The sequence below is a fragment of the Coturnix japonica genome, chromosome 3 (genome assembly GCF_001577835.2).
Source record: "Coturnix japonica isolate 7356 chromosome 3, Coturnix japonica 2.1, whole genome shotgun sequence".
NCBI lineage: Eukaryota > Metazoa > Chordata > Aves > Galliformes > Phasianidae > Coturnix > Coturnix japonica.
In genome coordinates, this window is record NC_029518.1 from 38,768,347 (window position 1) to 38,783,714 (window position 15,368).

The 15,368-nt window shown below is 48.4% G+C and overlaps 1 protein-coding gene across 2 annotated transcripts in view; it reads left to right on the forward strand.

Moving 5' to 3' along the window:
- Positions 1-15,368, forward strand: part of PDE10A (phosphodiesterase 10A) — a 333,680-nt gene that overhangs the window by 172,080 nt on the left and 146,232 nt on the right. Inside the window, exon 1 of one of the 2 annotated variants that reach the window (XM_015857955.2) lies at positions 6,962-8,044. The exons of the other annotated variant lie outside the window; for it this stretch is intronic. Coding sequence (XP_015713441.1) covers positions 7,237-8,044 — 808 coding nt within the window. The 5' untranslated portion in view covers positions 6,962-7,236. Of the gene's footprint in view, positions 1-6,961; positions 8,045-15,368 lie in introns of those variants that run through there. 2 annotated transcript variants of the gene reach the window in all.

Genomic DNA, 15,368 nt, shown 5'->3' on the forward strand with positions numbered 1-15,368 from the left:
ACTAAAGTTGGAGTAACCATGGATGAAAAACCCCAAATTGAGCTTTAGGTTAAATGAGAGGTTTGTGGTCTCACAAAAGAACCCTTTCTCCAGAAATAAACACGGAGTTGCTCCTACAGTAATGTCTTGTTTAGTCTGGATGTCAATCTGTACTTAAAATACGTAATGATAGATAAATATATCTGTGTGTGCGTGAGCCAGATCAGATGCAGAAGTGTTCTGATGTAACTCGGGTGCTGGGACTACACTATGATTTATTTTCTTCTGCTCTTAGAGACTGCAAACCTGAGGGCTTTCCAAAAGTTGCCTCCATTTAGGGATTCTGAGTTCTGTGATTAGGTGGGAACCACATCACTGCTTTGTCTTGAAAACAGCCAGGCAGGTGCCCTGATTCCATCCCTGCAGCCTGGATCCAGCAAGAGGAAGCTGAGCTAGGGATAAGGCAATGTAGAGCGTGATACACTGTGGTTTCTCTTCTGCTTTTATCTTTAAGGTGCAGTAAAAAGGGGGAAATGAAAAGAAATTTAAATGATTAGTTCAAACAAACTATTTGCAAAAAATCTGCTAGATTCTCAGGTTTGTTCTATCTAAATGTGGTTGCAATATTTTGCAGGATACTACTTTGTGTTTAATTTCTACAAACAGTATCTTCTAATCTTCTGTATCTTCTGCCAGGCTAGCAGGACTAACAAGCTCCATAGCCTGAACTGGACTCCTGTTAAATGTACCTACTGAATTCAGTTTTAGTTATGTTTTAAAGAAAATTAATAGGTAAATCATTTGTGCTGCTTTTTTTCCATGTATGTTTTGGAGTAGGGGGTGAGAGGGAAAGGAGGAGTGAGAGAGCACCTGCAGGTGAAACAACAGGTAAGAAAAAGACAGCAAGTATGTTCTAGTGTGAGTTATAAAGACAGCAGGGATATATTCATAGCACGTGTATGTGTGCTGCAGTGGGGAGGTAAGTTGGGCTGAATTTGTTGATGCATAAAGTGAGGATGGGATAGAGAAAACTTACTCATATACTAAACTTTTCTCAGTGTAACCAATCTGCTCATACATGGGATGAATGTGTGTTACTGCAGTGCCGGTCTGAGAGCCCATGCAGGGGAGATTTCATTCATTTCAAAGGCAAATGCTCTAGATTTCTGCACTGCAAAGATAACAAGGCATGGATTGAAACACATTAATTGGCTCATGGTTTCTAGAGGTGTGTGTTTCTTTGCGCTGTCTCATCAGAGTATTAACTCTGAAGGGTAATGACTTCATTTCACTATTGACAGACAGTTTCAGGACTGACCTTATTAACAGATGGGAAAGAGTAAAAGTCCTGTTCTTCCCAGAGGGGAATGTGGTAGTTACTGCAACAGAGAGAAATCAGATTTGTCTGAAAGTAGAAAACAAAGGAGAAATTACAGTGAAAAGGAGGGAGTGTTGTTCTATAAAGAGAAACTTGTTTTCCTCTGATCCAAAAGTCACAACAGGATGCTTGAATTCAACAGAAATCTTATTTCTCTGTAGGTAATTCTAAAAGCTGAGCTCAGCCTCCTCCTTTTTCTTTTTTTTTTTTTTTTTCCTTCTTTCCCCCCACTTGTTCTTGATATCAAAAAAGGAAACAGCTGTAGGCTGAGGTTAAACCTAATGCTGATGCTGCATGTTCTGTCAAAGGGTTTGCCTGTAAATAGTGTCAGAGAAAAGCCTGGAAAGTTTTGAGAAAGCGAGTTGTGAGACATGGCTATGTGAGAAGGCTGGCATCCCTGTTGTCACAGTATCACCATACAATCTGTGTTTTGTGCTAGCTAATCTTAAAATGGAGGAACAAAAGGTAGGTTGGTAAGTAACATTTTCTTTCTCCTCTCAGGTCTGTTCATATAAAACAGCTTTAATTCATGTAAAGGTTAAAAATGTTATTGACTGATTAAACACAGGACTGGAATTACTTATTATCTTTCTAGCAGATAGCAAATTGTAACCACGTTCTTCAGTCAGACATTAACTCTAGGAGATTTCTATATAGAAATAAGCGAAATTACTGAAATCCTGATAACCTTATTTATTCTAATTGCAATAAAAATGGCTATTCTAATGTTATTAGGTAACAACAGTGCTGTTGTCTACCATGCCAACTGTTACGTTTGCTGCTTGTGTTTCATTACTAAGAGGCCCTGGTCCCAAGCCAGGACCCTGTTGTGCTAGGCGGGGCTCAAATGACTGTCTTTAGAGCAAAGAGTTTACAGTGTTTATGGTGCTTTTGGTTTAAAATGTATCATTTGTAACGACAGCTACTCTTAAAGCTTTAATTTATTTAGAGAATAATTTTGTTGGTTGTTTCTTTTATGCTTTAACAAAGTAGCTTGAACCCAAACAGCTGTTTGCTTTACTGAACAGCCTGTAATAAAACCAATAAATATCTGATCTTTGTACTGTGTTGAACAGCACAAAATGGTTGATAGCATCATTAGGTTCTCTTTAGCTACTCACTTAGCCTTTCATAGGAATCAAATCCATGGACGCTGGTAGGAAAGTAAAGCATAAATAGCTCCCTCTGTGCATTAATGCAAGCTTTACTTCTTTTAAAATTAAAACGTATTCTGCATTTTCTTACGATTAAATATATTGCATTACATCTATCTGAAAGTTTCCAGTTTAAAAAGTCCCATGCTTGCACATGAGGTCTTTTTTTTTTTTTTTTCTATAGAGAATTGCAGTTTGTTTTCCCCCTGAAAAACAAAACAAACAAACCCTGAAAACATGGTTTTGCCCCTTCCTAAATGTGGGTTGGGGACTGGGGAAGCCAGGAATAAGACATGGTCTTCTCAGCTTTATTAACTGAGGTGAAGTATTAAGCTCTCATCCTTCACATATCATATTGCTTGTGGAGAAACTGTTTTGCATGTCAGTTGTCTCTGAACAGACCTGGACTTCTTCAGCTTTGATTTGCTGAATTAACAGCAATTCATGTTGGATCTCACAGTACTCCTGCTCCTGAGCAAGGTAATTTCCAGTGCCACATAGCACTTCCAAGATGGCTGCTGGCACTCCCAGCACTGCAACTCCACTCTTGGTTTATAGGGAAACTGATGGTTGGTTTGTAGAAGCGCCTGCAGGAATCAAAGAAAACAGCCAGCACCTATCCTTTAAAGCTGCTTATTCCATGTATATGATATTTGAGAGTCATTATTTGTACAAACAGTCTCCTTTGAAATAGGGTTTTATAGAAATTACTCTAAAGACTTACAGAATAAGACTAGGGAACAGTATCTTTTCTGCAGGTTTTCTAGTTGTGATAGCAGTTCAGTAGCTGGGTAATTGCTGTATTCTATAAGATCATTTAGCTGAAAATGCTTAAGAAATAGTGGTGTTATTTTTATTAACATGCATAGGACTTTTCAGTGAGGGACTTAAAGTGGGTCTTTACTCAGCTGTAAAGTCTGTGTTTTAGCAGCCTCCCCCCTATTCCAACAGGTTCCCCTCTGCATATTTCACTGGAGCTGCTCCTGCCTTTCCCGTGTTCAGGTGGTTGACTCAGTCATCTGCAATGCTGCCATCACAGATTGTCCTGAACTCCCCTTCCCCAGAATGTTCCTTTTTCTTTCTTTTATTTTCCAAGGAATTGATCATGTATCATAGAGGGAACTCTCACGATGTAAGGTTGAAGAATGAGATAAGAGGATTTACCAGGCAAAAGAGCGGGACTGGATAACAGATGAGTCGCTGCCATTCCTGAAATGTAGCTGACAGAACCGGAAGGGATAGGCATTTGTTTTTAAGCAGACACTGTTATAATTCCACTTTTTAATGTTTTCCTGATATTATTTTGATCAGTATTGCCAAATTATTGCCAAACGGGCTTATTTGCCGCTTTCGGGACGGGCCTCTTCCTATAAGTACAATGTGATCCGCAACTCCTGATGTCTTCAGTGGGAGCTCTGACTTCTGAACCCCCGTGGCGTTTCCTTGAAGAGCTCAAATATAAAGACTTCTTCCCACTCTTTCCATCACGTGATGCACTGATAACAGAGCCCTCACGCAAGCGGACGCATAAAAGTGCACTAATTTGCATTTATTTGTGTTTCAGAGTTTTAAATACCCTTTTATGGGATGATGTAGCAAAGCGTACCGCTCCAGAACAAACTTCCCTGTTGGAGTCGCTGCGACTCGCCCTGCCCGTGACCCGCCCGCATGGTCAGCACCGCAGCTGCGCCGGGGGAGGTGGCGCACCGCGGCGCTGAGCGTTGTTACCACCGGAGCGACGGAGCTCCGACTTACAGACACGTTGGGGAACGGGCACACGTGGCTCGCTGCTACTTTGCTCCCAAACAGTCGGCTGTCTGAAAAGCGACATATTTTACAAAGGTATACGTATATAGCTCAAAAAAATAGTTTTCATTTGTCATCTGATGTTTCTTCCGCAACTGCTTTCACTTGCCTTGCCGAGAAGCAGGTGAGCGATCAGGTGAGATTGGCAGTGGCTGATGAATGGCAGTGGAATGAGGAGGAGGTAGCAAAGAGCACTTAGCCTGAAAGCTGTTTGTCCGGGAGATTGGGTTCCTTACAAACCACCGCGTATTCTGCCCGGTTTGCCGAATATACGCGTACATATTTATACATGGAAAAATCCACATTACCTATATAAACACGCAGCTATCCCGTGTCAGGCAGTGATATTTGAGCAACTGCAGTTTGGGTGACCAACAATAGGGGAGTTTAGCATCAATTAGCACAGCCAAACCTGATTCCTACAATTATAAACCGACAATGTGAAGTATCGGCAATTTGATGTAGGCAGTCAGGCAATTTGGGACTAATCTCTGTGTGAAGGAGCAGCTTTCCCTCCTTCAGGTGAATAGTTATTGTTTTTTTTACCTTCAGTCTATCTCTTTCAATTATAGCGTTGGAGATTTTTCTGGTTATAACAAAGCAGGAGCTGTTAAGCGCTCCGCGGACAGGTGGAGCCAACCGGGTACAGCTCGCTGAAGTTTTGTTCCCATCAGCTGCACTTCTTTCCTGAGAACACCAAGATTTGTTGGGTCTCCAGCCGTCCCGCGGCAGTTAGGGAAGTTGACTGTGTCAAACGAGAGAATACTGGCTGGATTTAAAGAAATAAAAGCATTTCCCATAAGGAGATCCCTGAAACTGAGACTATTGAGCTGCCTGGATGAAGTTACGCGTACAGAAAGAAAACGCACCTCAGAGGAAGATGCGGCTCTTTGTGTTTCAGGTCGGGATTTGTAGGCAACAGGCTGTCGTAAGAATCGTATCGAGAAGTTCAGCAAAACCTGTCCTCCCTGAGCTTTTCTGTTTGGTCTTTTCGGGTTTCGTAATGAGTCTATAATCAGTCCCGGCGTTCTGAACCCGTTTCAAACAGCGCGGGTTGTTTCCCGCTGGTAGGTAACTCGCAACGAGCTGAAAACGCGTTTTAATTCGAAGCAGCAACTACTTTTAGAGCGGCATCTTCTTTTGCAGCCTTCCTCATTAACAGCGCTGCGTGCTCCAAACTTTGATATCAGTGCCCGTGCCGCTGCGAATAGAGCTCCCGAAACGGTACCGTGCCCGAAACAACTCCTAAGCGCAGCTCGGTGATATCCCTGAGGCGGGACCGCCCGCGATCACCGCGTGTCATCGTGTCCAGCAGCAGCAGCAGCAGCAGCGGGACGGCGGAGCGGGACGGGGCGCCGCTGAGCGCAGACAGCAGCGCCGGAGCGGCGCGGAGCTCCCGTCCTCCGCCAGACAGAGCAGCGCGGACAGAAACTCGTCCCGGCTGCGGCGGGTGCTCCGCTCACAGCTGTACGGGGAACGTCCCCGCCTCAAGCATTTGCGACGCTGTGAGCGGTTCGCGCTCCCACCTCCCGTCCCACTCGCGAAGCTGCCGGCCCGTGCCCGCTGCCACCCGAAGGGACCGAAGCCTCCTCCCTCTGCCGGCACTCGCTGGCCGGGACGCCCCTCGCGGGCTCCTCCGCTTCTCCGGGACTGTTCCCCCGTTCCGAACTGAGCCGCGCTGCGCACACGCCGCGTGGCCGGGGGGTCCCGCAGGTGGGGCGCTGCCTCGGGCCGGCCTTTGGCCGCTCGCTGCTCTGCGGCCGGCGCGGGGCAACGGCTCCTAACGGCCCGTAGGTACGGCAGGAAATAGGACTGCGTGGGGCGAGGCCGAGCACCTGCCCAGGTAACTCGCTACTCGGCGGCTTTGGGGCGACAACGAAATCTGTGCGATGGAGGCTCCAGGCGCGGCCCTCGGCCCTGCGCCGTTTCGAGCATCCCCCCGGCTTCCCCCCGGGCCGGCGTTCCCCCGACGGCCGTCCCCACTGAGCGCTGCGGGACGAGACCCGCTGGGGCGCCGTGCCGCCGGCCTAAGGGCCACGCCCGGCAGCGTGAGGCGGAGCGGACGGGGCTTCCCGTGCAGCTGACCCACCCGCCGGCCCGGAGGGTCTCCTCACATGCTGAATGCGAAGCTGGCGGCCGGGCCGGGGGTTGGAGCGGTACCTCCACCCGTGGGGCCGGGCGGGGTGAAGGGGGGCGGCGGGCAGCGCCCGACGAGGGCTCGGAGGGGTGACAGGCGAGTGCGGTGCGCGACGTCGGAGGCGGCCGTGCCGCTCTGCTCGGGATGGGGGAAAGCGGGATCTGCTCCCCACCGCAGGGTGTCTGCCTCTAGCCTGAGAAAAGCCATTTGAAATACCGAGGCCGCATAGGGAGGATCTCGGCTCGGCGTCCCTCCTGCGCTGCCTGTAGGTAAGCGCCGGGGCTTGGAGCTGAGGGGCGGCCCGGGAGTGCTCGCTCCGCCAGTGGGCGTTCTCCGGCGGCCGGGGCTGGCGGCGGCACTGCGGCGCTTCTCGCTGCCGCCCGCAGCCGCGCACGCACGTACGGGGCAGCGGTGGCACCGCTGGAAGGAAGCGAGGATCGCTTCCCTTTTTTCGTTCTTTTTTTTTTTTTTTTTGCTTTGAATGCGAGGTTGGAGCATGAGGACCGGAGGACTTTAAAAAAGGGGATCGGAACCGCTTCGCGCTCGGCGGCGCCGCGTCCCCCTCCGGCCTAAAGGGGGACCGGGATGTGAGCGCTCGGGGCCGGGAGCCGCGCTGCGGAGGAGACCGTGCTCGGAGCCGCTGCGAGGGAGCCGAAGGCCGAGCGGAGGCGGCCGCCACTCGCCGCGTTCCGTCCTCTCCCGGCTTCTCCCGTTCCCGGCGCTGCGCCGCCTCTCCGGCGTCCTGCCTTAAACTGCCGCGCAAGGGAGGGCCGGGCGGAAGCATGTCCAACCCCGAGGAGCGGCTCTCATCCCGCCCCCCGGCCCCCCTGGCTGCGGCGCCCGGGGAAAAGCCCGGCTCCGGCCGCCGCCCGCCCCACTCTCATGGCCGGGGCGGCGGAGGTGGAGGCAGCGGCGGGTCTCCTCCCCCCCCCGCGCCCGGAGGCAGCTCGGTCGCCCGTAGCTCCCTCGTTCTGCTCCTGACAGCCGCCGCCGGCAGCGGCAGCGGGAGCCGCGCCGCAGGGACTGCCCCCGCCGCCTCCGCCCGCATCGGCCCCGCAGCGGCGGCGGCTCCTCTCCGCGCTCCAATCCCCTCCTTCTCCTCCGCTTCTCCATCTTCGTTTTACTTCTTGCCGCCGCCTCCTCGTTTCCCCTCCTCGTCTTCCTTTAACCTCACGAGTCTCCAAGGGAGGGAAGGAGGAGGAGGAGGAAGAGATGCTGGCGGAGCGGCGGCGGCTCACTTGATCGCCCATCCAGGCGGCGGCAGCGGCAGGAGGAGACTCTTCTCTTCTCCTTCCATCCAGGGTTCTCTGTTCCGTTCCGCGGCCGCCGGCCCCCGGCAGCACCATCCGCGGCTCCTCCTCCCCGCGGCCGCCTCTCGCCCGTGGTCCTGCGCTTTCCTCGGCGCTGCAGCGGCGGCCGCCCGCGGCGACGGGATCCGAGACGACGGCCCCGGCGGGAGCGGGACTGCGCGGCGGCTGCGAGGCGCCTTCTTCTCCTTCTCGTCTCCCCTGCTCCCGGGGCCAGACATGGAAGATGGATCTAATTCTACCGGCTGCTTCAGGAGGTTTACGGACTGTTTCCTGAACACAAGTAGGTACTGGGGCGGGGAGGTAGCTGGGATGGTTGGGGGGGGGCTCGGGGCAGCGCGTTCCTTTGTGAGCGGGGACACAAAGGACCGGGCGCGGGGAGGATGCGCGGACAAAGGGATGCGCCGTGCGGCAGCCGCCTGCTGGCGCCGCCTCGGCCTCGGCCGGAGCTCCGCGGGCTCGTGGCAGCCCGGCACCTGGCGCGCCTCTCATCCGCCGCGGAGCGGGGCGCGGGGACCCGCCCCGACCTCCGGAGGTGGCCGTAGGGAAGCGTTAAGCTAAAGGCACCTGGCTGAGGAGCGGCGGCGGCGTAGGACCGGGAGGGGCGAAACGTGCGGTACCGCACCGTCCTCTGTCAGCCTGCTGCCACCGCGAGCTGCTCAGCGCTCCCGAGCCGGCTGCGATGCCGCCTGCCCCCGGCCGCGCCCGCAGCACGGCGAGCGGGGAGAAACCGTGCGGGGCTCCGCGCTGCCCGGGCCGCCACGGGCGGGGAAGGAGCGTTGAGCGCGGCGCTGCCGCCTGCACTACGGCCCGTGGCAGAGAGCCGCGTGGGGCGCCCCGGGCCGTGAGGCCGGCTCGGCCTCGGGAAACGCCTCGGAAAGTGCCGGCCCGGGACGCGGCCGCCTGTCTCTAGGTTCCCCCGGGGGGCTCGACCCGAGTCCGCTACTGGGGCCGGGGCTTACGCAGGGCGGTGCGCTGCTGATGAGCAGCTCTTGGGGCTGCTACATCTGCGGCGTTTGGTGCGGGCTCGTGGCCGAAATAAATGTGATAGTGAACAGCTGCTATCCCCGTGTCTGGGTGCTTGGGGCAACCACGATCAGTTATTTCGGTGACTACTTCCTAAATCGTAGATTTCTGCCTTGAAGTGTCCCTAAACTTGCATCTTAATACATTGGCACGTTCTCAGTTTTATTAGATGGCTTTATTATTATTATTATTATTTTTTATACTGGTGAAACTGCATTTAGTTCCCACTTGTACGTGGGTCTGGTGGATGTGGGGAGAACTCTTGATGTGTCAGCTGGACCTCACTGCCTTATTGCCTAACAGCTTCCTTAAAGAAGCACAGTAGTACTCGTTAGGTTGTATGTTGGAGGTGGTTGTGTAAAGATAGGCACATACATGCTGCTTTGTCTCACTGAAACTGTCTGCAAGAGCTGATTGCAGCTGACCTCATTATGGCCTTCCAAAATTTAAAGGGAGTTTAATCAACATTAATCAACAGGACGATAATCAGCGTTTTACGCGGGTGGAGAGAGATAGGATGAGGGGAAATGGCTTTAAACTAAAGGAGGGGAGGTTTAGATTAGATGTCAGAGGGAGATTTTTCACTGAGAGTGGTGAGTGAGGTGCTGGAACAGGTTGTCCAGAGAGGCTGTGGATGTCTTGTCCCTGGAGGTGTTTAAGACCAGGTTGCGTGGGGCCCTGGGCAATCTGATCTAGTACTTGATCTACTGCTGGCAACTCTGCCCACAGCAGAGGGTCTGGAGCTTGATGATCTTTGAAGTCCCTTCCAACCCAGGCTGTTTTATGATATTTGTTAGTTTCAAAGCCTAAAGTGATCCTTAAACACCCCCAGTTTTTATACCCCATTTCTGAGAGGAGTGGAGTGCCAGTCCCACCTGCATCACAGCTCCAGTGATGTAAAATAAGCAGTCCTAGCAGTAAGGCAGTGCGCAAGGTAGTGTGTGTTGTGTGAAACAGTTCTCTTTTACACTAGACCAGGGCAAAGAAGGCAAGGAAAGCATCAGCTTTATTCAGAGCACCATTTATAAAGTAGTGATGAATTCAGTTTAAGCTCTTGTATGAAGGAAACCTGGTCATCTTTGGCTGGCTATGACCTCTGGCTGGAGGTTTTCCTGTGGGCAGGAGAGCAGCAGCACGATTCTTTCTCTGGGATTTCATTGGCATCCAATAGGATACACAGCCCGTTCCTCCAGGGAGGCACTGCTTTGTGTGCTGCAGCTGGCACTCATGAAACTTTCAACGACCCAAATGCCTGCTATCTCTGCTCTTCTCTCAGATGTGATTGGAATTGGCTGATGGGCTGAGAAGGTGTCAGTGTGGTCAGACAGACAGACGTCCGTGTGTGTGCATACACATATCCGTCAGGCTCCTGCCCACACCAAGCAATTGCATAAATCTGATTTCCTTTAGGAAACCAGACTGTCAAAAGGGGAGCAGAGGAAAGTCAGACAAGATAGCCTCCTGTTCAGTTACAGTAAGCATTTGTCCAGCTGTTTGCAGCATTGTGCCCAGTCCTGTTACAGGGCAGCTGGGAGACCACTGTTGTTTGCAAGAGGGTGAGATCACGGAGACTAATGAAGGTACTGTGCTGCAACTCATCGCTTCTGTTTCTTGAAGTGTTTTAGGATCCGAATCACACACATATACATACACTGCTACACTCTGAAGATTTATAAAGAGAAAAAAATCAAAATACTTTTTACAGAGCCAAACTGAAGAATTCTGTAGGGAAGAGAACTGAGATGGGCTCTTGGGGAGGGGGACTTAAAAGGTACCTAGCAGAATCTTCAAGACAGAAAACAATGAAGTTGCTCAAGGTGTGTTCCTCCTGTCTGACCTCATTTAACTTCCACACACTCAAATCAGGATTTCAGCAGCAGCTTGCTGATTCTATTAACATTTTAGATTCTGCAGTACTTGCTTTGTGCCGTGTCTGATGTGGTTTTTTTTGTTTTTGTTTTTTTTTCCCTTAAGATTGAGTAAAACATGGAGCTGTGGAGGCTTCTGTGAGCTGTGTGTGGTGTTCTTAATTTACTCAGGTCTATGACTTTGTACATAACACGGTGTTTTGAGAAACATGTAGTCTGCCATCCTGGGCCAGTTCTTTAATGATGTTCTGTGCCACACCTGGAGCACTGCAGGTTGTCAGGCGCACCAGGGCTTTGTGACATGTCTTGCTTCCATGGCAATGTGCCGTGTTCCTTCAATGCAGAAGATCTCACAAGCCAGACATGCGTAGCCTACTTCATCCAATAACCACGAGTGAGTATTTTACATTATGGGGGCTGCCTGCCTGTTGGGAGTATTATCAATGTACTGATATTGTATATGGAGTTATTTGCTCTTTTAGCAATGCAGAGTTTCCTGCAGCTACCAGTGACAGGTGCCAAGGCTTTGAGATGAACTGAAACTAAGAGTAGGGGCAGTAATGCTGTAATTGTGGGAGAAAATAGCAATGGAGCTTTGAATAAGGTTAAAAGTATCCTTGTTACTTGAGGTGGTGGGAAAGAAATTGTTGGCTTGCCGCTTTCTTTTGGTCTATGTCTTTATTACTTGCAGTCAGAGTTGTCTTAGCTGAGTGGTGATCTCCAGCAGTGAATTTCTTGTAGAAAGAGTTTGGTTTTGCAATTAAGCCATCCTTAAAATTTAGACACTGAGAACAGAATGGCCCCTTGATCTGTGTTGATTAAAGAAATGTGGCTAAAGCTGGGTGAAGTAGTAATGGTGAGGTCGTTCAGCAGCTGCCATCGAGGTTGATGCTTCATAAGGTTGGCTAGGAAGGTTAAGGAACACCACGAGTCCTGGTCAGGGGCACTCCTGATCCAATTAAAGGGAGGAGGGGCTTATGCATACAGCAGACCATGAGGAGTGGTGGAAGGTGAGTCCACCCTGTGAAAACTCATGCATTTCACAGCACAGGGAGTGTTGGTGAGTTCGGTATTTATACAAATGGTTGTCTGTGAAGCATGCAGTTTACTTTTGGAATAACTAATCCTTTGTCTTGTAGTCTCCTCAGCTCCGCTGTCATTTTTTGCCTGACGGCCTGGGGGCAAGCAGTGCTTATAGCCTACAAAGGAAGAAAGCCTGCCCGGTTAGTTCAGTAATCTTGCTCCTGGCTTCAGGTGTACCAGTGGGGCAGTGCGTGCATGTGCTTTAGGACATCATCTGTGGCTTTTGTGAGGGGTGTGACTGCTAATCTCAGGCTCCAACCACCCCGTTCATGAGTTCCCTCCTTTTATTGGTGTCTCAGCCATCAGCTGCACGCGGTGAGAACCTGAAAAGTGTAAACATGGATTTTGCATTACAATACAAATACATTACGTGTACCAGTCTCTCAGTTCTTGAAACGTGACTTTCGATTTAGATTTGTAAAGTAAGAACATGAGTTTCTTTGTCTGTGGGTTTACAACTTGGAAATGGTTTATGCAGCTTGTTGATTGATGTTCAGTCTTGCCTGTGATAAAACTTGTCTTTCAGCTTGGCAGAGCTAACGTGAGATAGATTTCTTTTAGAGCAGCCTGGAAACATATTGTACTTTCCAGTCATTCTGTTTAATACTTGAACACATTAAAGCACGTAAGTTTAGTTTTGCACTTCTTACGTTATTCCTCTGAAAGAAAGCAAAGATCGTAAGAAAAACAAAATATAAAAAGAACCATTTGTATTTTTTGTTTCATTTCTATACTCCCTCTGCTGGCTGTTTCACTTACAAGTACCTGTAGTCAAACTTTGCTGCTACGTCTGCTTTTCCTCGGCTGCTTTACCAAACGAGCAGTAACGCGTTGATTTGGGTCGGTATTCAGAATGCAAAACAACATATAATTGTTAAATGAAGACAGGCTATTTGCAGTAATTAAGAACGTGGCACCTGTCTCGTGGTGCAACATTTCTGTTGAATCTTATTTGTTGTGACAGCTAGAGCAAAATTTAAACTATTTCGTGATGTTTTTGTAATGCTGAGAAGTGCCTTTTTATCATTCACCCGTTTGACGTCCATCTGCATGAGTAGCTATAAGCCTGCTCCCTGGGCGTCCTGTGCAGATGTAATGGTTAATTTTGTGGGGTGCTGGTTTTAGTACACTGGTGGTACAAGCAGTATCCATTGAAAATGTTTTCTGTGCTCAGCAACTGTAATTCCTGAGAACTTAAGAGACCAGGTACAAGGATTGCTGTCTTACATTGAAATTAAGCCATTGCATTTCCTGTTGTGTCAGGTATGGTAACAGCTGTTCGTTGTTTCTTGTTAATGCTTCTCTTGAAAGCTCAGACTTACTGTGCAATGTCCTAACTTGCGCTGGTACCCGTCTCCGTGCTGGCAGAGCTCGGAGAGTGCCACCTACTGACTGACAGCTCCTTCCAGCGCTTTGTTCTCAGGTCTGCAGGCTGTTGCAGCTCAGCGTTACTTATCTTGTGGGATGTGGCAAGTTGATGTGGTTAGATGTGGCAACTGAGTTAAATCAAGCCTCAGTTTTGACCTCTTCCTTTAAACGGTCATTTTTCTTGTCTCTCCCTCATCCCTTTCCTCCCCTCCCCCCTTTCCTCCCCTCCCTTCTCTTTTTTGATTCAAGCCGGATTTTTCTTCCCCTTGTTCTGATATTTAAAAGATATGATCAGTGTGGGAGGAGCCAATTTGGCTGATGTCAATAAAAGACTTTGACTTCTGCAATGCCAGACAGTGTCTCAATGTGTTGAACGCACAAAGTACTTCAAAAGGTAGGAATCAGAATCACAGCCATGGTTTTATTAACGAAGTTACGTTCCAAAGTTCTCATGCTGTGTTTATTTTTGCAAAAGGAACGTTCTGAGTAACAAATTCTAAACTGTCATTGTAAACTGATGAATTGATCATTACTGTTAGTACAGACTAAGAATGTTTTCTTCCAACCTAGAAGCGAGCTAATGATGTTCTTAGGGGAAAAAGCATCTTGGCAGAAGTATGAACTACTTTTGGAAAATGTATCATCTGCGTGCTTACAAGGAACTCATTGATTTGGAGTTACTTTTTTTTATGTCGTTTTCCTAGCATTTGTCACCTTGCAAAGCTTGCTGAAGTCCCAGTCTAGAGCATCTTACAGCTGGCAGTAAGGAGAGAAAAAAGAAATAATTTTAGTCTTTTACTTTGCTTCTAAATATTCACTTAAAAAACACATTGACAACAAGTTTTAATGTAGGTGAGTGAGGCTTTTACCAATAAAATACTGGAGTCTTTTGTCACTTGTAGTTTACCTTTTTAAAGTAGTCCTGGCTCAAGAATGACAAGATAGAAGGCTTTTGGGTAATACTCACTGCCTTCAGAAGAACTTTTACTTGTTTTAGTGATTTCTAATTAAAATAGTAATAAAAAATATCGCCATAGAGGCAGTGGTTTTAATCTCACCTTGTATGCTGGGACCTAAAGAAGAGACTGTCAGGATCTACAAGACCAGTTAATCTACCTCCCATCTGGAAACCAAGAAGATTTAATGTCTTCATTAGTACTTATTGATCTGATTCCTTGTTTCTGTATTATCAGCAAACTGCTGTGCAGTTGAGCTGTACTTCTCTTAACAAAGTTTATTCAGCTGTTAATAATTCCAGCATTCTTCCTTCCTCTTACCCTTCCACTTGCATTAAAAAAAAAAAAAATCCCCTGAAGTCATGCCAGAAATAGTTCCTAAAGGAAAGAAAAACTTTTTCATCCTAAGCTCTAATAACTTTGTACAGAAAGCTTGTGTCTCTCATTATCCTGATTCATCTTGAACTATACCTCCAAAATAGCAGCCTTGTTTGGCTGCTGACAAGCATTGCTATGTCTACCTTAATAATACAGTTTACTTTGCTTCCCCCCTCGGCTGAAATTTCATAATTGGTTGGGGAGACGCACCTTCCTTTGCCCTAAGTATCTTTGTAGACTTTCTGCAACACTGGGGTGTTCAGCTGGTTGAGAAAATAGGATGCTTAGCGGGACCGTAGTGGCCAAGTGTGTATCCTGTTTGTCCTTTTGTACTTTGCTTCACGGCCTATTTTTTTTATTTCCCAATTGTATTTCTTTCATAATGTCTTATTTACTTAAGGCTGCTGAAGCTGTGAGCCTCCGTTCTAATTGTCTTCAAATGTGTTCTTGTGTGCCTCTGTATTCCAGCAGCAATTTTTTTTTCCCCCTAGCACATTGCAGATAAGTTTATGAGAAATCATTCTTACGCTGTTCTTTACATTTTTACTTTCATGCCTATATATGTAGTTTGGAAACTTGTCCGAAATGGTTTCTTTTAGGGAGTGCAGCTCTGTCATCTGTTTTGCATTGTTTTCTTTTTCTTTCAGTTCTATCTGTATTTTCAGCTCCTTGTCCACCCATCAGCTTATTTTAGCCCATGTTTCCTTCTTGATTGCTGAATTGTGTCGCTCTTGTTCCTTCCTGCAGCCTGTGTCATTTTTACAATGTTCTTGCTTTCCACGACTGCTTTTTTGTCAGAAGGCAGACCACCACTGTTACTCTAGTTCTGATGTAGTACACTTTGTATTAAAAGTTATCTTTTGTTGGTGGTCTTTTTTCCCTTCCCCGTAACACTAAATTTTACACAGCAGTTTTAAAACTCTTCCTA